The sequence below is a fragment of the Plecotus auritus genome, assembly GCF_963455305.1.
Source record: "Plecotus auritus genome assembly, chromosome: 9".
NCBI classification, from domain to species: domain Eukaryota; kingdom Metazoa; phylum Chordata; class Mammalia; order Chiroptera; family Vespertilionidae; genus Plecotus; species Plecotus auritus.
The window spans coordinates 151,055,337-151,078,078 of NC_137783.1; the positions used below are offsets into that span (position 1 = coordinate 151,055,337).

The 22,742-nt window shown below is 47.1% G+C and overlaps 1 protein-coding gene across 15 annotated transcripts; it reads left to right on the top strand.

Annotated features, from left to right (window-relative positions):
• The first annotated feature begins 7,047 nt into the window (after positions 1-7,047).
• Positions 7,048-22,650, top strand: SF1 (splicing factor 1). 15 transcript variants are annotated; one of them, XM_080642222.1, is made up of 14 exons: positions 7,048-7,822; positions 9,467-9,595; positions 12,529-12,604; positions 15,806-15,958; positions 16,288-16,377; positions 17,190-17,373; positions 17,461-17,576; positions 17,681-17,788; positions 18,987-19,167; positions 19,421-19,694; positions 20,010-20,069; positions 20,185-20,364; positions 21,110-21,314; positions 21,734-22,648. In XM_080642222.1, exons 1-14 carry the CDS (start codon positions 7,435-7,437, stop codon positions 21,861-21,863), a joined length of 2,274 nt encoding a protein of 757 aa, XP_080498348.1. In that variant the 5' UTR covers positions 7,048-7,434; the 3' UTR covers positions 21,864-22,648. The 15 variants fall into 15 exon arrangements, with proteins under 15 accessions (XP_080498348.1, XP_080498343.1, XP_080498349.1 ...); XM_080642223.1 differs by having other exon boundaries at positions 7,049-7,465; XM_080642217.1 differs by having other exon boundaries at positions 21,110-22,650.
• The last annotated feature ends 92 nt before the right edge of the window (positions 22,651-22,742 follow it).

Consider the following 22,742-nt stretch of genomic DNA (forward strand, 5'->3'; position numbering starts at 1 on the left):
AAGAGCCCGCAGCAGCCCAGTCCCTAGGGCCCTTGGCAGGGGCCCCAGGCGATCCCATGGCTGTCATACTGTCCCCCTGTCCACACTCCAGCAGAGCCCCAGCTGCTCTGACTCCTAGTGACTGGGTTTCTCAGCTGAAATGGGGAGTCAGACAGGAGACAGCCCTGTGCACTGGGCGCACTTGCCTGTGTTCTCTGAGAACTAAAGGAGGGGAGAGGACCTGAGTTCAAAGGTTAGGCTGCCCCTGCTTGGAGAGCATCTCAGGCCACATGGTGGGTGAGAGGGCTATGCTTGCTAACTTCCCAATTCCTAGCTTGGTGGAGGTGGAGGGTTAGCTGGGGAGTGCCAGTGGTGGGAGGTGAGCCCCCACCCAGCAGAGGCTCCTGACCTCAGGACCCCAGGGAGGACGGATCTGCCCACAGAGCACCAAGCTGCAGACAGTACCACCTGGTGGCAGGTTGCCCCAGGCCTGGGCTGCCACCCTCGTCTGAAAAGGGCGGGAGATGGTTGGGGACCATCAGAGTATAATGTGCCAAAGAGGGGGGGTCTGGGAAAAGCTAGCACACTGATGAAATACCTGCTGATAGCAAAGAAAGATCAGGAAGCCAGGAAATAGGCGCTGAAAGACTAAAATTATGTATTTTTAATAGGTAGCCTTGCTGCCTATCTGTATTTTTTAAAAATACAAAGTAGATGCTATGGAAAGTCTCCCACCCAAATCCCACTTGCTCTGAGCCCTTCTAGAAGTATTTATGCACATTTAAGAGTCAGCTATGCTTCATTCTCCCCCGTGATTCCACATGACACTGCGCACTGCTCGCATCCTGCCCTGTAACAGCTGTCCTGGGGCACGCCCGCCCCTGTGGCTCGGTTGGTTGGGTGTTGTCTGCGCACTAAAGGTCCCATTCCCCATCAGGGCATTTCTTTCTCTCTCCCTCTACTTTCTTCCTAAAAAACCAATAAAGCCCTAACCGGTTTGGCTCAGTGGATAGAGCACTGGCCTGCGGACTGAAGGGTTCCAGGTTCGATTCCGGTCAAGGGCATGTGCCTTGGTTGCGGGCACATCCCCAGTGGGAGGTGTGCAGGAGGCAGCTGATGGATGTTTCTCTCTCATCGATGTTTCTAACTCTCTATCCCTCTCCCTTCCTCTCTGTAAAAAATCAATAAAAATACTTAAAATAAATAAATAAATAAAAAATCTGTCCTGGAGAGCTTTCCATGATCAGTGCCTCCCCCTCCTTTTTTTTTTCTTTTAAATAGACAGTGGTATTCCATTATACAGGTCTCCCATAACGTGTTAATTTACTGTGATTAGATCCCCACTGATGGGAATTTGTTTCTACTACTTTGGAATTAAAAACGATGCTGCAATAAATATGCCAAATACCACTGGCATATTCAAGTGTCTATTAGGACAAATTCCTGGAGTGGCACAGCAGGGTCGGAGGTGGCTGTCCTGTGATTGCCACCGTCAGATTGCCCTCCCTGGGTCAGATCAGCCTCTCTCAGCCATTCCGTGGTGAGTGCAGGAGGTGTGGCAGCCCAGGTGTCCAGGTAGCTGGCCCATACACCAGCCTAGTGAGGGTTAAGAGGAGAGGTGACAACCGAGAAGTGGCCACGTTCACCGTGCCATGCCCAGCACCTGGTCACTGCCTGGTGCATGCTTTCCGCGGGAAGGAAGGAGCGTGTTGTGAAGAGGAAGCCCTGGAGTCAGGCCCCTGGACCGGGTGAGCTTGCTGAGCCGTATTTTCCTGGGTATATCATATCTAAGTCTGCCTGCAGGGCTGTTAGGAGTATTGAAAATACCCTAATACACAAAATGCAACAACACAGATGCATCTTAGAGAGGTAATGCCGAATTAAAGCAACAAATTGCATAAAACTACACACAGTATTACAGTAACACTAAACTATGTATGGCATGGTGACGCACGTGATAGAACTCCACTAGGAGGTCAGAAGAAGAAAAAGCACAAAATGCAAAATGCTGATCCCTGTGAGGGGAACGAGGGTGGGTAAGGCAGGACCCCAGGAATTTGCAAAAGGTATTGGTAACATCCTGGTTCTTAGGCGGGTGGTAGCTTCATGGTGTCCCATTTATAACTGTTTCTAACTCACCTAAGGCGCACACATCCTTTTGTATGTATCAAATCCTATGTAATAACAGATTAGGTTGAAATGTTTCAAAGTGATCACACAAAAATCAAAGCCCTATAGTGGTTTAAAAAACCAAAACAAAAGGCCAAGGACCTCAAGTGGAGATGACGAAGGGTGGGCAGATCTTTCCCAGCAATTGCTTCCTTCTATTGTTTCTTTTTAAAAAATATATATATTTTATTGACTTTTACAGAGAGGAAGGGAGAGGGAAAGAGAGATAGAAACATCAATGAAAAAGAAACATCCATCAGCTGCCTCCTGCACACCTCCTACTGGGGATGTGCCCGAAACCAAGGTACATGCCCTTGACCGGAATCGAACCCGGGACCTTTCAGTCCGCAGGCCAACGCTCTACCCACTGAGACAAACCGGTTAGAGCTATCGTTTCTTTTAAAAACAGCTTTCTGGAGGGAATAGTCGGCATACAATAAACTGCATGTATTGAAATGGACTATTTGATGACTTCAACACATATGTACCACACCGTGAAACCATTCCCACAATCAAGATAAACATCTCCATCACCCCCCAAAGCTTCCTCGGCCTCCTCGTAGTCACACACCTCCTGCTCTTCACCTCCCCATGCCCAAGTAACCACTGGTCTGCTTGCTGTCAATAGAGATGAATTTGAATTTTGTGGAATTTATATAAATAGAATCATGCACTATGTACCCTGTTCCTCTCTGGCCTCTTTCACTAAGCACAATTATTTTGAGTTTCATCCATGTTGTTCCATGTATTAACAGCCATTCCTTTTTATTGCTAAGTAGTATTCCACTGCATGGGGATATACCAGTTTGTTTAGCTAGTCACCTGGTGAACATGTGGGCCGTTTCCAGTTTGGGACTGTTACAAATAAAACAGCCAGTTCAGGACTGTTACAAATACATCGACATTCATGCACCTGACTGTGTGTGGCTATATACCTTCACTTTTGTCCATAAACCAAGAGCTATGGACAAAATGGGCACTGTACTAAATCTAACGGCCAGTAAGCTCACAGGGTGATCTGATCATAAATTCCTAACTGGGTAGGTCACGGTGGGTAGACACACCCTGGGTCTATGAGGGATTTATCTTTGCCTTAAGCCAGCCCTGACCATTGTTCTTGTGTATTAGGCTAACACACCTTTGAAATGCTAGAGGTAACCCACAGACCCCTCAGAGGTGTGACCACCCTCAAGGGAGCCCCTTTTTGGTCGAGTATGTTGTCTGTTTGGCTCAAATAAAACTCAAACTCTCATACCGGTTTGGACATTCTTACATCGACAATATTTTGGAATGGAAGGACTGGATCATATGGTAGGTGTTTAATTTTTTTAAAAAAATATTTTTTATTAATTTCAGAGAGCAACGGAGGGGGAGAGAGATATAGAAACATCAATGATCATTGATCTATTGCCTCCGGCATGATCCCTCCTGGAAATGGAGCCTGAAACCCAGGCATGTGCCCTTGACCGGAATGGAACTGTGACTTCCCGTTCATAGGTTGACGCTCAATCACTGAGCAACACAGGCTGGGCATGTCTTACATATTTAGAGTATGAAGCACATTTTGAAAATATATTGGGTCATTAAAAATGTAGATAACTTTCAGGGTCCTGTTTCCCTCTCCAGCATTATCACTGATAACGTGTGCAGTGTATCCTTCCATAGCTTTCGCTATACTCATATAATCATATGCAAACACACAGATGAGGTTTGTTTTATAAAAAGAAAATCATGTCATGTAGTATATTTACCTGCTTCTTTTCTCACTTAAAAACAAAACAGCCCTAGCCAGTTTTTCTCAGTGGTTAGAGCGCTGACCTGCAGACTGAAGGGTCCCAGGTTCGATTCCAGTCAAGGGCACATACCTTGGTTGTAGGCTCCTCCCCTGCCCGGGCCCTGATCCAGGCCCACACAGGAGGCAACCAATCGATGTGCTTCTTTCACATCCTTATTTCTGTCTTTCCCTCTCTCTTCCCCTCTCTAAAAAAAATCAATGGGAAAATATCGCTTGAGGATTAAAAAAATAGTTTAAAAAATAATCCTTATGCCAAAGTGACACATTTTACTTATTTATTAAAGATTTTTTTTATTTTCAGAGAGGGAGAAGGAGAGATAGAAACATCAATGATGAGGATCATTGATCGGCTGCCTCCTGCACACACACCTGCTGCTAGGGATTGAGCCCGCAACTCAGGCAGGCTTCTAGGTCAGGTGGTACGGGTTAACGGCTTTCCAAGGCTGCCTGATTCCAGGTATGGATATTTCAATTTGTTGAACTATTCACACATGTATCTTTCTGTTTTTGTTTTTTTTTTTAAATATATTTTATTGATTTTTTTTACAGAGAGGAAGAGAGAGGGATAGAGAGTTAGAAACATCGATGAGAGAGAGACATCGATCAGCTGCCTCCTGCACGCCCCCCACTGGGGATGTGCCCGCAACCCAGGTACATGCCCTTGACTGGAATCGAACCCGGGACCCTTGAGTCCTCAGGCCGACGCTCTATCCACTGAGCCAAACCGGTTAGGGCTCTTTCTGTTTTTTAATCCTCACCCAAGGATACTTTTCCATTGATGTTTAGAGAGAGTGGAAGAGAGAGGGAAAGACAGAAAGAAATATTGATGTGAGAGAAACACATAAATTAGTTTCCTCCTGCACAAGCCCTGACCAGGGCCTAGGCTGGGGAGGAACCAAGGTACGTGGCCTTGACTGAAATCAAACCTGGGACTCTTTGGTCAGCAGGTCGACGCTCTATCCACTGAGCCAAACCAGCTAGGGACACAATATATCTTTTTAATATGTTTTTATTGATTTCAGAGAGGAAGCGAGGAGGAGAGATAGAAACATCAATGATGAGAAAATCATTGATCAGCTGCCTCCTGCACGTCCCCCACTGGGGATGGAGCCCACAACCCAGACATCTACCCTGACGGGGAATCAAATAGTGACCTCCTGATTCACAGGTCAACACTCAACCTCTGAGCCACTCTGGCTTGACAACCACTCACGTATTTAAAAAAAAAAAAAAAAAAAAAATATATATATATATATATATATATATATATATATATATATGTAATTTTATTGATTTGGGAGAGGGAGAGAGAGACAGAAACATCAATTTGATGAGAATCATTGATCGGCTGCCTCCTGCTTGCCCCTACTAGGCATTGAGCCCACAACCAGGCATGTGCCCTATAAATGCAGAAGACAACACATTACCTTATATAATCACATATGCTGCTTTGGGGGCAGATTCCCCAGAGAGGGATTGCTTTATTGAAATGGTTTATTTTCCTTGAAAGAGATATACTTTTTAAAAAATAATCCTCACCTGAGGATATTTTTTCAGGGAGGGAGGGAGGGAGAGAAACACCATTGTGAGAGACACATGGATTCCACACGAGTCCTGACCTAGGGTGAACCTGCAATCCAAGTTTGTACCCTTGTCTGGGAATTGAACCTGCGACCCTTCAGTGCCCGGGCTGATGCTCTATCCACTGAGACACAATAGCCAGGAAGGGGTAGCTCAGTTGGTTAGAATGTTGTGGGGAATAGACCAAGGTTGCAGGTTCCATCCCCAGTCAGGGCACATACGAGAAGCAACCAATGGCTCACTGGGGTGTGGCTCAGTGGTTGAGCGTCCACCCATAAACCAAGAGGTCAAATTTGGATTCCTAGTCAGGGCACATACCCCAGGTAGTGGGCTTGAACCCCAGTAGGGGGCATGCAGGAGGCAGTGGATGGATGAGTCTCAACATTGATGTTTCTATCTCTCTTTCCCTCTCCCTTCCTCTGAAATAAAAAAACAAAACAAAAAACCAATGAATGCATAAATAATTGGAACAATAAGTTGATGTTTCTCAAATCAATGCAAATTAGGAAAAAGTCAGTTTTTAAGACTTCTTTGCATATTAAAGATATTAACTATCAGGTGTGGCAACTGTTTCTGTAGCTTATTATTGTGTGTTGACTTTTATCATGGTTTTAATGTATCTGGTAATCAAGTATATCTTTTCTTCATAGTTTGAGTTCCCTGTCTTCATAAACTCTCTACCCCTGCATTACCTTGACAGCATAAGTGATTTTATTGTTTCTATTCCGGACTGTGTAACATTAGCTAAATCTTTTCCTTACTGAACTGAAATGCCACCTTTGTGGTATTTTTACCCATAAATGGGGAATCTATTTCAGGGCTCTGTTTCACTGATGTCATTTCTACATCACATTGTTTAACTATTGTATTTTATACTGTGTATTATCTGGAAAGGCAAGTTCCTCCTCAACCTTGTTTACAAGTTTCCCCACTATTTTCCCAAATGATTTTAAGATGATTTAATAAACCACATGTTGGGAGTCTAATGGAATTGCATATTTGTAAACTCATTTTAGAATTGACAAGTTTACATTCTTTTCCACCTAAGGTTATATGTTCCATCAGCTCAGATTTTTAATCCTTCAATTAGGGTCTACTTCATAGAGACTTTTCTCTTTTTATTTTTTTCAAAGAAAACAGGATGTCCTTTTCTACCTGTGGTGTCAACGGATTTCTTTTACGGACACGCACGCCACCTATCCCGGTTCCGGGTTCCGAGGGAATCGAGGATTGACGTCACTTAGGGTTTACGCTCCGGACCCGGGAACGAAGGTGAAACGAGGGGCGGAGAGGCGACTTTGCCCAGTCTACGCATGCGCACTCCTCCCCCGCCGTAAATCTCATTGGCCGCGGCTTTTCCGCCCGCGACCTCTCACTTACTCCCAATAGAAAATGCGACAGCCAATCACAAGGTACGACGACGCAACCGAGTTTGAGTCTATCAAGTTCAGCCAATGAGAGCGCGCTTGCAGTCTACGTCATAGTTTGTCCCACCCTAAGCCCTCCTTCCTGGACTCCGAGCTCAGTTCGCGCAGTAACAAATGAAGTGCGCGCTGCGACACCTCCCAGCTCTCCAGGCTCGGCCGCCATTTCCTCGCCAGGCCTAACGGTCCGGCCAATCCCAGCGCACAGCGAGAAGGACTGAAGCTCCACCAATCGGAGGCCGCCGATCCGACCCTTTGCCTCAGCCCGGCCCAATCCAGGCTGCGGCCCGTCGCCCCCAGCCCGCCCCCGTGGCGCCCTCTCTCCTCCCTCTTTGTGCGTCTCGCGCCGCCGCCGCCGCCCGCCGCGTGAGAGGAAGGGCTCCGCGCGTTCCGCGGCAACGCAGTCGAGTCCCCTCCCCCCGGAAGGTTCGCTAAGGAGAAGCCGCCGCCGAAGAGGAGCCGCCGGTGCGGGTCCCCGGGGGCGCCATGGCTACCGGAGCGAATGCCACGCCGCTGGGTAAGCTGGGCTCCCCCGGCCTTCCCTCCCTTCCCGGGCCTAAAGGGAGCTTCGAGCCGGTGCCACCGCCTGTCCCCGGGCCTGGGGCGGGGCTGCTGGTGCCCGGGCCGCCGCCTCCTCCGCCCGTGGGGGCCCTGACCGCGGCCTTCCCCTTCGCGGCGCTGCCTCCTCCTCCTCCTCCGCCTCCCCCCCCGCCGCCGCCGCCGCCACCGCCGCCGCCCTCTCCGGGCTCCTCGTACCCGCCGCCGCAGCCGCCCCCTCCGCCGCCGCTCTACCAGCGCGTGTCGCCGCCACCGCTGCCGCCACCCCAGCCGCCGCGTCAGGACCAGCAGCCGGGCCCGGTCGGCGGCGGAGGAGGTGAGTCGGGCCGAGAGAGTGCGAAAGGCGTCGCGAGAACGGGCCCGGCCAGCTGAGGGGCGCGCGGCGGCGGCGACGGCGACGGCTGCACGCGGCAGGGGCGCGCGCGCGCGCACACACGGGGAGGCCCAGGCGGAGGCGCCACGGGGCGCGCAGCCTGTTTCTTGTACCTTGAGTGCGCACGCGCGCTGGGGAAAAGGCGTGGGGGGGGGGAGCGCCTGAGCGGGAGGTTTGCTGTGCGCAGGCGCAGTGCGCTGCTAGGCTGTATGGCCCGAATAAAAGCTGGGGCGGGGGTCTCCCCAGTTGCTCTCTAGCCCCACGTGTAAGGAAGAGGTGTGGAGGGGGTCGAGTGGGTGGATTGGGTACTGGGTGTGCATGTCCGGAGGGTGTGAAAGAGTTAAGTCATGACGTGGAACACTTTCCTGGTTGTAGAGGAGTCAGAGGGAGAAAAGTACCAAGAAGAGCTATTGGGACTGTAGGGCAGGGTCTTCACTACGGAGAACGAAAGAGTTACAAGTCTTCAGGACATTGTTGGCTTATATTTCTTGTGTCTCTTTGGGGGTGGGGGAATTCTGTTTTCTAGTTGGGGCTTCACTCAGGGCCTGGGCCCCCTGGGAAGTAGGATGACTTGTGTGTACCAAATGTGTAGGGAATTTATGCTTATATATCAGGGAAGAAAGGTTTCGCTATTATAGTTCGTTCTTTTTTAAACTTTTATTAAGAGAGGGAGGGAGAGGGAGAGAAAGAAACATTGATGTGAGAGAGAAACATTGATCTGTTTGCCTCCCCTATGACCTGGGCTGGGAATTGAACCTCTGCATGGGTGACTTCCAACCACTGAACCACTCTGGCCAGGGATTTTTTTTTTAACTTTAGGTGTCAGACACTGTACAAATGGCCAGGAAAGTTGCTGATCTCAACCAAACTTTTGAAGAAAAAAGTAGTCTTGGAGTGGGGGAGAAAGGGAGGAAAAAGGAGACGTGTAAAATTTTAGACAATGAAGGAAAGGTTTAAAAAAAAGTAGTCTTGAAGAAACTTGCTATAGATTTAGTCTAGATCTGGCCTCGTTAGAAAGGTTGGGGGGGTGGTGGTGGGAGGAGCCAGCAGGTTATAAACTTGTTTGGTTATTGAAGGATGATGTATATATCTTCTCAGCACCTTATTTTCCTATCTGAAACTTGACCCATTAAGATTTATTACCTTGTTGCCCTTATCGATGTGGCTCGATTGGTTGTTATCCAATGCATGAGTTTGCCAGCTCGATTTCCCATCAGGGCACATGCCAGGATTTTTGGGCTTGATCCCTGGTGGGGGGCTTGCAGGAAGCAGCTGATCCATGTTTCACTCACAGTGATGTTTCTCTAAAAATCAGTAAACTATTCTTTTAAAAAACACACACCCAAAAATGATTTACCTTGTTCACATCACAGTTTCTCTGAATTGTTAACTTTTTGGGCTCAGGTCCACCTGCCCATCCATATGTCTCTGATTTCTCAGGTTTGACTTCCATTCCTTGCTATTTATGTTTTAGGTCAAGTTCTCAGTTTCAGTCTGCTGAGCTACATGTAATGTCATAAGTATCCTGAACTGCTGGTAGTTATTCTGGTGGTTGTGTTTGCATCTTATGAACTTTATTTCTTTTAGACTTCCCAAGTAAGAAGCGGAAGAGGAGCCGCTGGAACCAGGACACAATGGAACAGAAAACGGTGATTCCAGGAATGCCTACAGTTATCCCCCCTGGACTTACTCGGGAACAAGAGAGAGCTTATATAGGTAAATACACGTTCTACACACAAATGCATTTTCAGATTGTTAATATTTTGAGCGACACTTTATCCGTTTTAGTTTTGAGACTTTTAAGTTTTTCTATTTTGAGATAACGTATGGCCAGGTGTACTTTCATGACTTTGAAATAATTCTTCAGTTTGTGCTGTGTGGGTCCTGCATTTACAGCTCCTTGTTACGGTCTATTGGTAAACAGTGTTCTCCATGAGTACCAGGAAAGTAGAGGGGCCCCCTTAGGAGTTAAGAATAGCCCCCAGGTTAGAGCCCCACACCTTTCAGCTGCTGTTACTGCCAGTGGTGAGGTGAGTGTCTTATGCCTCTGGACACGGCCCCAGTGGAGAACACCGCAGGTATTGTAACACCAAGTGCCTTTCGCAGCATGGCCTTTCACCGTGATTCCACATTTCTCCCTTCCCTTAAAAATGGTCTTTTACTTTTTATAGGTACTTTCTGACAGGAAAAATACTCAGTTTAATCAAAAAGTGGTTCTGAAAGTGTGTATAGTTCACCCCCTTTTTAATCATCTTGTTGAGTTTAACCTTTCCTTCAGCAATTTTTTCCTGGTTTGGTCTTTGGAGAGCTGTCTTAAAATGAGGGCTCTTGTCTTTACCACTAAAGAACTCTGCTGGGAAAGGGATATACTTGGACATGGAATCTTACCTATTGGGAACTTTTAAGAATTAAGAATGACTGTCCACATTGGAAATGAAATTAACCTCAAAGTTACCTTTTTAAAAATACAAGGTTTTTAATGCAATTTGACGTTTATTTGTATACCTCTGCTGCTGTCTCAAAAAAAGTTCACTTGATAAACATTTTCTACTAACCAAATAAACGCCCCCTTTGGAGTAAATTAGGGCACTGGTTTCCTACACTTACGAGGCTGTGTCCTTCACAAATAAAAAGCTTCAAGGCTGGCTTGTTATTCTTGAGGATCATAGTGTCTTACATTTTTTTAGACTGCTGAGAATTTTGAGGTGTTGGAATTGTCTAATATTCACAATATTTTCCTTCCCCCACTGTACCTATCTACTCCCGCCCAGTCTCACTAGATCTGAATCTTCACTGCCTTGTGAAAATGTCTTTTGTGGAGCAATATCCCAAAGAATAACAAGCTGACTTAGGAAATGGGAAAACAGACTCATTCTTTACATCTCCAGTTCTCTTCCTGTGGAAGGAGTTAATGCACTGAGCCCTAAGGGCTATTTATAGCTAATTTATAGCTAGAATCAAAGCCTGGGCTAATGTAGATTTCCACTCCAAGGAATATAGCAACCTTGATTTAAGTGCCAGCTATTTCCTCAAATTAGACCTCAGGACCCCTGCAGTCCAGTTAAGAGAACTGTCACACACACACACACACACACACACACACACACACACACCCATATGAAGGTGGCTTTCGCTTTGAGTTGTTCTTAGAATTTAATTGCCAAGTCAGAACTTTACTGGCATAAAAGAGCTTCAGGGGAGAAGGGGAAAAAAAAGAGCTTAGGGGGAGCCATTGTCTTTTGTCTCACAGTACACACTGCCTTGTACAGAATGCCCCCATGTTTTTTTTAATATTAATGTAGATTTTCATTTCTTCAGAGTTTTTAATGGGTGTGTAATATAGCCCCTGTGGGATGTATGTATTTATTTATTTGGTAATCCTAGTCCGAGGATCTTTTTTCATTGATTATTTTTTGAGAGAGTGGAAGGGAGGAGGAGAGACATCAATTGTTTGCCTTCCACACGTGCTCTGATGGGCTGGGAATCGAGCCTACAACCAAGGTATGTGCCCTTGATCAGAATTGAACCCGGGACCCCTCAGTCTGCAGACAGATGCTTGACCCACTGAGCCAAACCGGCTAGGGCTCTGGGATGTATTTAAATTTAGAAGGGTATCTTGGGCTAGACCTACATTAATCCTGTTCTGGAGCTATTTCAACTTTAACCCAGCCAATAAGACTTACTCTTAAGCTGTTCAAAACTCTCAGATGCTAAGAAATAAGTGGTGATTGAGCACGCTGAAGAAAGTGATCTGGCTCTGCGGGTCCCGTTATTTTGAGTAAAATCAGCCGGGTAGCATTTCCCTGGAGTGGATTTTTATGAAAAACCCTCATTTCTCTTTTTCATGTACAGCCTCATTTGTCAAGGTCAGAGGGTCACACCATTCTGGACCCACACTTTAGTCCTCTTCTATACCCCTACTTTTACTCCCACATAGGGAGCAAGCCTAAAACCACACTTCTTAACACTACTGGTTGGTAAAGGTACATGGATTGTCATCTAAAATTTGAATAAAAGCCAGAAGGTATTGGGAGATTCCTACTAGTATGGATCTGGTGTACAGAAAGAACGTATGAACTTCTGTGAAGTGTTGAATTGGTTATTAACTGTCTTCTTTAAGGAATTTTTAACCTTGTATCAATGAAAATAATATTTGCTCACCTGGTATATTTCCTTGTCCCACGTTAATTGGGTCTCATTTTGGGCTATGCTTAATATTTAATGAGGAAAAATTAGCTCTCAAGAGTCTTGCCCTCAAAGTAATTTGGTGGGAACAGGGTATCGGTGATAACGTACATGGTTTGGTTCTGGGTGCCAGTTGTTACAGCAAGCCTTGGTAGGGGGAGAGATGAACACCTGATAAATGCTTTGGTATCAGCCATAGTGAACAGTCTATACTGCTAACCCCTCTTCAAACAAACTGTTTGCTTCCTTAAGTGATAACCATTTTGAAGTGAAAAATACCTATAGATGTAAATGGACTCCTGCCGATAGATGGTTGGGAGTTTTTGCCTCAATGTGTTCACTGATCAGTCGTCCCTTTCAAAGTCTCCGAGTTCTTCATGCTTGTTGTTGAGATTTGAGATGTTTTTTGGTAACATTGTCTTTTTTCCATCCTTTTTTTTCTTTCCTAACCTGGTTTCTTCCAGTGCAACTGCAGATAGAAGACCTGACTCGTAAACTGCGCACAGGAGACCTGGGCATCCCCCCTAACCCTGAGGACAGGTTGGGAAACAGTTTTAACCAGCTGACAGTAACGCTTTTACCTTTTTCTCAATAACGTTTTACTGGTGGCAACATGTTGTGTCAGTTCAATAAAATCCTAGTAAGACGACTGGTACTCTGATCAAGTCAAGTGGTTAGTCATCAGCTAGAAATTGGAATGAAACTTAATTACTAGCAGAATAAAAAGTTACAGGAAAATGGATAACTGGTTTCTAATTTGTAAGCATGTTTATTTTAACCTGACTTGCCCACCCATAAGGACAGTGAGTGGGCCATTACCAGCCTTTTCAGTACCTGCTTTGGCTGAAAGCCCAGGGTGTAGAGTTTTTCTCACAGGTGCACAATGCAGGAATTAAGAATATTTTTGAGCATCACTAAATTTGAGCAGGCCAGAAACTCAGTCTGCTCAGCTCATTGCTATATTGTTCCTGCTCATGGTTTTGGGATGGTTTTAAAATAGACGAGATATTTACCCAATTTCTTTCACTGCCAGTTAATTTTCAGCCTTGGCCATTGCCTGGGGTATTGGGAGGGGCAAGAATATTCCCACCTGTTTTGGGAAGGCTAGCTACCATCCCTACATTACCACTCCCCCCCCCCCTCTTTTTAAGGGGAGTGTGGTCCTCCAACAGCTGTGGTCATGTTATCTCAGTTTAAAATTTCACCTGTGAAAAAAAAGTCCAAGGGAAGTAAATTTTAATATATATATATATATATATATATATATATATATATGTATATGTATGTATGTATTTTACAGAGAGGAAGGGAAAGGGGGAGAGAGGGAAACATCAATGATGAGAGAGAATCATTGATCAGCTGCCTCCTGCACGCCCCACACGGGGTCAAGCCTGCAACACAGGATGTGCCCTGACCTGGAATCGAACCATGACTTCCTGGTTCATAGGTCAATGCTCAACCACTAAACCATGCCAGGCGGAAGTGAATTTTTTAAGCAGTAATTTTATTGGCTGATTGTGGTCTTTGAACAGCTAAAACCTGGTCCATTTAATTGGAAGGGCAATATGCCTTCCTCTCAATGAAATTTCTCTTAGTGCGTGTAGCATAGTTGAAAGCACTTTGCTTTAAAATGTATTGTTTTTGGCTTTTGTTACCCAATTAGTAACTTGTTAAATCAGGAAGATGTATTGGTTTAAGAAGCCACTCTTATACATCTTTCTGCTGCCCCTTGCTAGGAAACAAGTTTATTGACTTTAATTTGTTTATGTTAGTTTTTTACCTGTAGATTTTGGTTGGAGGGGGTTGTGTTTCATATTTCTTGGCTTTTTTTTTTTTTTTTTTTAGATTTGCATTATAGGTTGCAGACCACAACTGTTAAGTGCCTTTTTGGCTTTTTTCCCTTTAATAATACATCTACAGGTTACCAGGCAATTCCTCAAAAGGTTGAATTTTTAACAAACCTTTGCTTCTTGGAGAACTGGGATTAGAATTTAGTTGATCTATACGATGTTTACGCAAAGGGAAGAAGTTGGCCAATCTAACCTTTAGAATATCAGCTTTTGTATTTCACATTCATAATTTGGGAAGAGATTAAACTGTTGTGAGGCCTTTAAATGACCAATCTGTACTGGTAAAACTCATTTTGGTGATTAGCTAGAAATGCTTAATTCTAGACAGTTACCAGGGGGGAATTAGAAATGTCAAGCATGCTAGAAATAAAACCAGAGCAGCCTCTTTCTCCCTTGTATTCAGTTTGAAAGAATCCCTAATACCTGATTGGTTTTTCTTTTGAGCCCAGGTTGGAGGGAAATGCATGAGTTTCTTAACTTAATAAGGTTATTTCTTAAGGTGTATTTTCAATATTAAGCCACTTTATGCCATTTTGATGTTGCTTAAGTTGCACAGTTAAAAATGTTTTTAAGTTGGTTGTAGATTTAAATGTATAAGGTGATAGTCTAATAAACTGGGGTATGTTCGCTTTTGTTCACTATTACTGGATTGTGCTAACAGTTTATACAAATGCTAGAAACGGAGGTGTCATTTAGCCGTCATTAGCCATGAACAAACCTGACCTTTTATTCCATCGTGTGTGTAACGGATGACATGGTTCCCTTTAGGCTGAAGACAGTGGGAGCAGCCGAGTTCAGTCCTTGCTCTCCAACTAGGCAAGGTTCTCTCAACTAAACCAAGGGTGTAGGAGTCTTGACTACTTTCAGGATGTTTTTTAAATAACCTGATCCACATGGTCTCTTCCCTTCTTGCAGCTGCTACTAAATTTTCAATCAGAATATCAAGCTATGGTCCTTTTTGTAATCTTAACTTAGAATTCTAGGAGTGTAACTTCTCTTTTTTTTATTACCGCAAAATCCAGCTGTGGTAAACTGACCATTTTATCATTACTATTTTTTACTTGTAGCAACAGCATTTTACTCCTTGAAAAACAGAGAGAGAGAAAATCTGCTTTCTGGGCTTGTAAACTCTGGTGGAGAATCATAGGTTTTCCCTACTGTTTGCAGGTTCAGACCTTAGACAAGTACTTGGCTAAGTCTGCATTTGCAGCCTCTCTTAGAAGCTGCTTTAGCACTTTAACGTTTTTCTTTACCCAGACTCCCCTACATCGAACAGCCAGAAAACAGGTTGACTCCTGGGCCTTGGACACAGCCAGTCAGGCCATTGAAGGAAAAGCAGAGACGAAGCCTTGAACCATCTCTCCATTGTGGGGGCCAAGTAGCTGCTCTAGCCTTGAGTCCTAGTTGCATTGGGTTGAAGAGTTCATATTTGCTATGTGGCAGGGGTACATACACTTCCTGATAGGGCATGAACTCTGCAAGAGTTAACATTTTAAATAAACTTGGGGTTTTTGTGGTTCATAAAGTTGTAATATTGTAAAAATTTTTGCAAATGGTAGAAAATCCATATTTGGCAAGAAGACTCCAGATAGTACTGTCCTTGTCATTTGCAGTCAAGAGATTTTTCCAAAGGACAGACTAAACCCTCCTCATTTTTAGAAAAAAGCAAAACCATTTTTTTTGCCTTTCTCACACACACCCAAGTCCCCCTAATGTTAAGCTTCCATCCTCCCATTCCACACGATCTTGAATAGCACACGTAATGGTCAGTTCCTCCGAAGAGTGTTGTGTTAGGATCTGAGGCAGAGGGGCTGGGGAAGACTTATTATAGCCCATGTGGGGATGACAGAAGAGTTAAGGTAGGGCAGTAATGGTGGTCTGTTTCCCACAGGTCCCCTTCCCCTGAGCCCATCTACAATAGCGAGGGGAAGCGGCTTAACACCCGTGAGTTCCGTACGCGCAAGAAGCTGGAAGAGGAGCGGCATAACCTCATCACAGAAATGGTTGCTCTCAACCCTGACTTCAAGCCACCTGCAGATTACAAGTAAGCAGAGGGGCTGGGTTGTCTGGGACAAGGACACGTGAAGAATGCATGTGACATGGTAGAACATTTTTAAAAAAATAGACATTGATTTCAGAAAGGAAGGGGGAGAGAGAAATATCAATGATGAGAGAATCATTGATGGGCTGCCTCCTGCACACCCCACACTGGGAATCAAGCCTGTAACCTGGGCATGTGCCCTGCCTGGGAATTGAACCATGACCTGGTTCCTAGGCCAACACTCAATCACTGAGCCACATGGTGGAACATTTGTACTAACTTCTCACCTCTTACCTCAAATCACCAGAGTCAATGAGTCTTTTCTTCCTTAGACCTCCAGCAACACGTGTGAGCGATAAAGTAATGATTCCACAAGATGAGTATCCAGAAATCAACTTTGTGGGTCTGCTAATTGGGCCCAGGTAAGAAACTTGTAGCCTATGGGATAGAACCGTGGTTGGCAAACTGCGGCTCGCGAGCCACATGCGGCTCTTTGGCCCCTTGAGTGTGGCTCTTTTTTTTTTTTTTTAATATATTTTATTGATATTTTACAGAGAGGAAGGGAGAGAGATAGAGAGTTAGAAACATCGATGAGAGAGAAACATCGATCAGCTGCCTCCTGCACACCTCCCACCGGGGATGTGCCCGCAACCAAGGCACATGCCCCTGACCGGAATCGAACCCGGGACCCTACAGTCCGCAGGCCGACGCCCCATCCACTGAGCCAAACCGGTTTCGGCTTGAGTGTGGCTCTTACACAAAATACCACGGCCTGGGCGAGTCTATTTTGAAGAAGTGGCGTTAAAAGAAGTTTAAGGTTAAAAAATTGGGCTCTCAAAAGAAATTTCAATCGTTGTGCTGTTGATATTTGGCTCTGTTGACTAATGAGTTTGCCGACCACTGGGATAGAGAATGCCTAAGAACCTGTGAGGTGTTTATCTTGTGCCAAATTGGGTGCCATTGGTGGCACCTTCCTGTTTTGGGTAGGACCTTCACTTTGGCTGAGTTCATGCCTTCCTGTGAGAAAATCTCTTTAACATCCTCATTTTACTTTAGGGAAGTCAAGTCTTAAGAATTGTTGTGGCTGATCTTAACTTAGAGATCATGGATCTCTTGGTGGGGAAATCCAATTCTCTGCACTCATGATTTCCTACCAGTGCCTGATCAGCCCACCTTTGTCCCCTCTGGCATGTGAATTTGCATATAACAATTCAACCTTTTCTGCATCTGATAGAGGGAACACGTTGAAGAACATAGAGAAGGAGTGTAATGCGAAGATAATGATCCGGGGGAAAGGGTCTGTGAAAGAAGGGAAAGTTGGGCGCAAAGATGGCCAGATGTTGCCAGGAGAAGACGAGCCACTTCATGCCCTGGTTACTGCCAACACCATGGAGAATGTGAAGAAAGCAGTAGAACAGGTGAGGGAACCAGAAAGGAAGCCTCTTGCCAGAAATCTGGGTGGTTGTCTGAGCACCTAACATGACTGTCCATTTTCTCTCTATTAGATAAGAAACATCTTGAAGCAAGGGATTGAGACCCCTGAGGACCAGAATGACCTACGGAAGATGCAGCTTCGGGAGTTGGCTCGCTTGAATGGGACCCTTAGGGAAGATGATAACAGGTATGTGATCAGTTTAGAGGAGAGTGCATCAGAGACCTGAAGAACCTATTGAGGTAGGAGGGGGTTGGCCATAGCCCTTGAGTTGACTTTTTTTCTCTCAACAGGATCTTAAGACCCTGGCAGAGCTCAGAGACCCGTAGCATTACCAATACTACAGTGTGTACCAAGTGTGGAGGCGCTGGCCACATTGCTTCTGATTGCAAATTCCAAAGGTGAGGGGCTGCAGTCGTGGTTTGCTGGTAGCCTGTGGTGTACAGGAAGCTCTTCAGCACATTGGCTGGTTGCTATTAACCAGTGGATCCAAGAGAAGCTTTCCCTTCTGTGAATGTAATGGTGTGGTTTATAGTCCAGGATGATGAGAAATAGCCTGTGCAGAGGACTCCTATTTTGTTGTTCATCTTGAGCCCAGGAAAACTGTAAACTTCCGTCCTGGGTATGGGGAGTTGGTTGTCCCCCCCACCCCCCTTTATTTTTTTATTTTTTAAATCCTCATCCAAGGATGTTGACTTTAGAGAAAGGGGAAAGGAGAGAGAGAGAAAGAAAAAAAAATCAATGTGAGAGAAAAACAACAATCAGTTGCCTCTAATATGCACCCCAACCAGGGATCGAACCTGCAACCTGGGTATGTGCCCTGACCGGGAATTGAACCTGTGACCTTTTGGTGTATGGGACAACACTCTAACCAACTGAGCTACACCTGCCAGGGCAGGGTATAAGTGTTTTTACTGTAGCTCAATATTAAATTGCCATTTTTGCTGCCGAAGATTGGTTTAAGAACACCAAATTATGTAAAGATCTTGACCAGTTTTGCAAGCCAGCACTTGATAGCAACATTTTTTCACTTGGAGTGGCTTTGTTAAGGAAGTGGCTTTGTTAAGGACAGCTGTGTTCCAGTCTTGCATAGATTTCCTTCCCTCCGACTGGAAATGCAGAATTCTTTGTTTAAATGTTTTTACTGACTTCAGAGAGAGAGGAAAGATGGAAACATCCGTGAGACAGAAACAACAATGTTGATTGGCTGCCTCCTCACAACCTGGGTATCTGCCCTGATTGGGAATCGAACTTGTGATCATTGGGTGAATGGGATGATTCTGTAACCAACTGAGCCACACTGGCCAGGGCTGGGAATGCAGAATTTGATGAAAGTTGCTACTTGGAAGAACCAGCCTGTCTGGCATGGCTGGTTATGGTCTGGTGCTTACCATCTCCCCTGGGGTCTCTGCTGTGGCAAAAATAAGTGTAATCCCAGCTACCCATTTGGGCGCACAACTGAAGAGCTAATGAGACTATTTTGAAGAATGTGTTAGAAAGGATTATTCAGTTCCTCAGCTTTCTTGTGTAAATTCCTCAGGGTAAAAGTTTACTCCTTAATGATTTCCCCTCTCTGTGTGACCCACACCCCACCTTCAGGCCTGGTGACCCGCAGTCAGCTCAGGATAAAGCTCGGATGGATAAAGAATATTTGTCCCTCATGGCTGAACTGGGTGAAGCTCCTGTGCCAGCATCTGTAGGCTCCACCTCTGGGCCTGCCAGCACACCTCTGGCCAGTGCACCTCGGCCTGCTGCTCCCGCCAACAACCCACCTCCACCGGTGAGCTTTAGGCGCTGGTTCTCGTGGCCTGGCCCCCTGTCTTCCTCAGAGGAGGGGGTAATGGCCAGGGATTTGGGGCAGAGCAGATTGCTGGACATGGCTGGCAACATTGTTCTTTCGGGATGTCAGATGTTTGGGATCTCACTCTGGGACGATTCTGTCCTTGTGTTCTGGTCCTCTGGCATAGCCGAGAGAACAATGTTGCCACCAGGGGGAGCAGGCAGGGACGTTGGCAGGAAATGCTCTCACATAGTCTCTTATGTCTACCACCCAGAGCCGCCCACCCTGGATGAATTCTGGCCCTTCAGAGAACCGGCCCTACCACGGCATGCATGGAGGTGGTCCTGGTGGGCCTGGAGGCGGCCCCCACAGCTTTCCACACCCATTACCCAGCCTCACAGGTGGGCATGGTGGGCATCCCATGCAGCACAACCCTAATGGACCCCCACCGCCTTGGATGCAGCCACCACCACCACCGATGAACCAGGGCCCCCATCCACCTGGGCACCATGGCCCTCCTCCAATGGGTAAGTAAGTGTCAGACCAGAAACCTTGGGGCTTTGGGATAAGCAAGAGTTATAGCAAGTTGCTGTGAACTAGCAGCAGTTTTCAAAGTGGCTGAGTGTTGCACTGGGTCTCTTGTCCAGGCTTGGGCTCCAGGAGGAGCAGGCTCCATCTGATTCAGGGAAGGGTTTCTGTGTGGGGTCAGCACAGGCCTCTCATAGAACTGCTCTTGTAAGGTAGTGACTGCAAGATGTGTGACTGTAAAAGCTGTTGGTGGGGGCGCCTTCCCTGGCCAGTTCAAATGTCCTGCTAAGTCCCTGCTCTTTCCTTCCATCAAGATCAGTACCTGGGAAGTACGCCTGTGGGCTCTGGGGTCTATCGCCTGCATCAAGGAAAAGGTAATGGAGCTTGACATCTCAATCTCACTTTGGGGCATCACCTAGGCCTGGGAATGAATGGGGGCCTGTCCCAAATCTCTCTCCTCCCAGAGGCCTGACCATTTCCTTCACCTAGGTATGATGCCGCCACCGCCTATGGGCATGATGCCGCCACCGCCGCCGCCACCCAGTGGGCAACCTCCTCCCCCGCCTACTGGTCCTCTTCCTCCATGGCAACAGCAGCAGCAGCAGCCTCCACCACCCCCTCCGCCCAGCAGCAGTATGGCTTCCAGTACCCCCTTGCCATGGCAGCAAAGTGAGTGGCATATTTTGGGCTTGTGGGGGTGGGTGGGATGGGGGGTGGGGCTAAGAGGAGTGAGAGAACCTCACAGCTCACACAGGCAGGCCAGCACCTTAGGGGTGAGACTCTGATCTCTGTTGGGGGTGAACACAGAAAGGGCCTTGTGGCCCCTGGGAGGTCTCGGGGAGGAGATCTGATGTTTGGCGTGGTTGTGTCTGGGGACATCTGTGGGGGCCTGAAGGGGACCTGCCATAGTAGGTAGGGTGTCAGAAGTCCAGGCTCTCACTGGCTGAGTGAGCTGCTGGCTGGCTCAGTTCTTTGCACATGGCCAGGGGTGGGTGGTGCATGCGACTTTTGGAGAGGGATGTGATTGGGGCCTGAGAGACTGGGGATGGTACCTGGCAGTGGGAGAGTAGCTGTGGCCTTGAGGTTGAATGTGCCGTTCGGTGGTGGCGGCGGATGGGCGGAGGGATGTCAGAGCCGGTTCTTGTGTCTGGTACCTTCCTGTCAGCCCTTCCAGGGGACATTGGTGACAAAGGGCTTACTTCGTTAAGCCCAGAGACCTTGAGGCTGACCCTAGGGTAGTCCTGCCCACCCCTTCACTCCCCACCACCAGGACAGCCCCGCCCGCCCGCCCCCCACCACCGTACAGCATGCAAAGCAAGGAGCAGGCGCCCCTCGCCCCCATCCCAAGGCAGCAGCCGCAGAGAACCGCGGTGTGCCCCCGCGCGTGTGACCTTGGGCTTCTTTACCACCCCAGATACGACGACTACCACCACGAGCGCTGGCACAGGGTCCATCCCGCCATGGCAACAGCAGCAGGCGGCTGCCGCAGCTTCTCCAGGAGCCCCTCAGATGCAAGGCAACCCCACTATGGTGCCCCTGCCCCCCGGGGTCCAGCCGCCTCTGCCGCCCGGGGCCCCTCCCCCTCCGCCGCCTCCGCCACCTGGTTCCGCCGGCATGATGTATGCCCCACCTCCCCCTCCTCCGCCTCCCATGGACCCTTCTAACTTTGTCACCATGATGGGCATGGGGGTGGCAGGCATGCCGCCCTTCGGGATGCCTCCAGCTCCCCCACCGCCTCCACCACAGAACTAGACTCGGTTTTTTAAGAAAATATATATTATATAGAAAGAATTGGTCTTGTTTAAACACACGCCGAACCTCACCATATGGAGCCAGACATTGGGACGCACGCATGTGATTGTGTGCACGCATGTGTGTGTGTGCACGCACCGGGCTGGGCCAAGCGACTGAGGACGGGCAGGTGGTAGTAGGGGCGCCAGCTTGGGCTTTCCTGGCGCCCCGTAGCATCGAGTGTCTTCTTTGTCTTCTTTCTCTCCTCACCCAACTCCCTTTGCCTCTCCCCAAACCGGGCCGCCAGGATCCCTCCCCGCAGCAGCGATGGCCCGAGCCATGAGAGTGAGGACTTTCCGCGCCCATTGGTGACCCTTCCAGGCAGACAGCCTCAGCAGCGCCCCTGGTGGACAGGATGGTTCGGCAAAGCAGCCTGAGTTATTTTTGTGGACGGAATCGGAACACGCTGGCTCCATATTGTGAAATTTTTATTAATTTTTTTTCTTTTTCCTTTGTTATTTCCTTATCTTTTCCTTTCTTCAGACTCCGTCCAAGGAGATGCTCTCCCCGGTCTTCTGCTGCAATCAGATTACTTTTCCTTTTCTCCATTCCTCACTCTTCTCTTTCCAAGGAGAGAGGAGCAAATGGTTTTAGGCCAAGGCCTTGGCCACTAATGTCAGACTAGTTTGGACAGGGGTGTTCCTTTGGTTCTAAGATTTCCAAGGTGCCATCGCCACCCCAAGATGATGGTTATTTTTTTAAAGTGTGGAATTTTGTGTCTGCTACCCTCATAGAGTAGTGGCTTCATCTCCAGGTCCGGGATTCATGTCCATCCTGACACCTCTGCCAGCAGTCGGTGTGGCTGCCCAAGCCACCCTGGGCTTGTCTGCCAGACCAGGTCGTTTCCACTTTCCTGAGCGCCTAAGCTGCCTCATTCCATTTGTTCCTCTCCTTCCTGGAAGGCTTCCTTTTAAGTTTTCTTTTAATTCCAAATGTCTGGATGTTTTGCAGTGTCTAGGGTGTTGAGCCCCTTGTTTTTTCGTTCTGCTCCCCCACCCCGTCCCTTTTCATGGAGTGATTATGTTGACAATAATGTATAACGCGCGTTCTCTTCACTGGTTTATCTGCAGAAATTTCTCTGGGCTTTTTTTTTTTTTCCAGTGTATGATTCAACACTGCGTTAAAGGGGGATGTTCCATTGAATAAAAGAGCAGTGTGGTTTTCTGGGTCTGTTTCTTTATTTTCTCTTCAGCTCTCTCCCCCCCCCCCCCCCCCAATTGTCAGCAGAATTAAAGTTACCTGTTTCCACAGGTAGC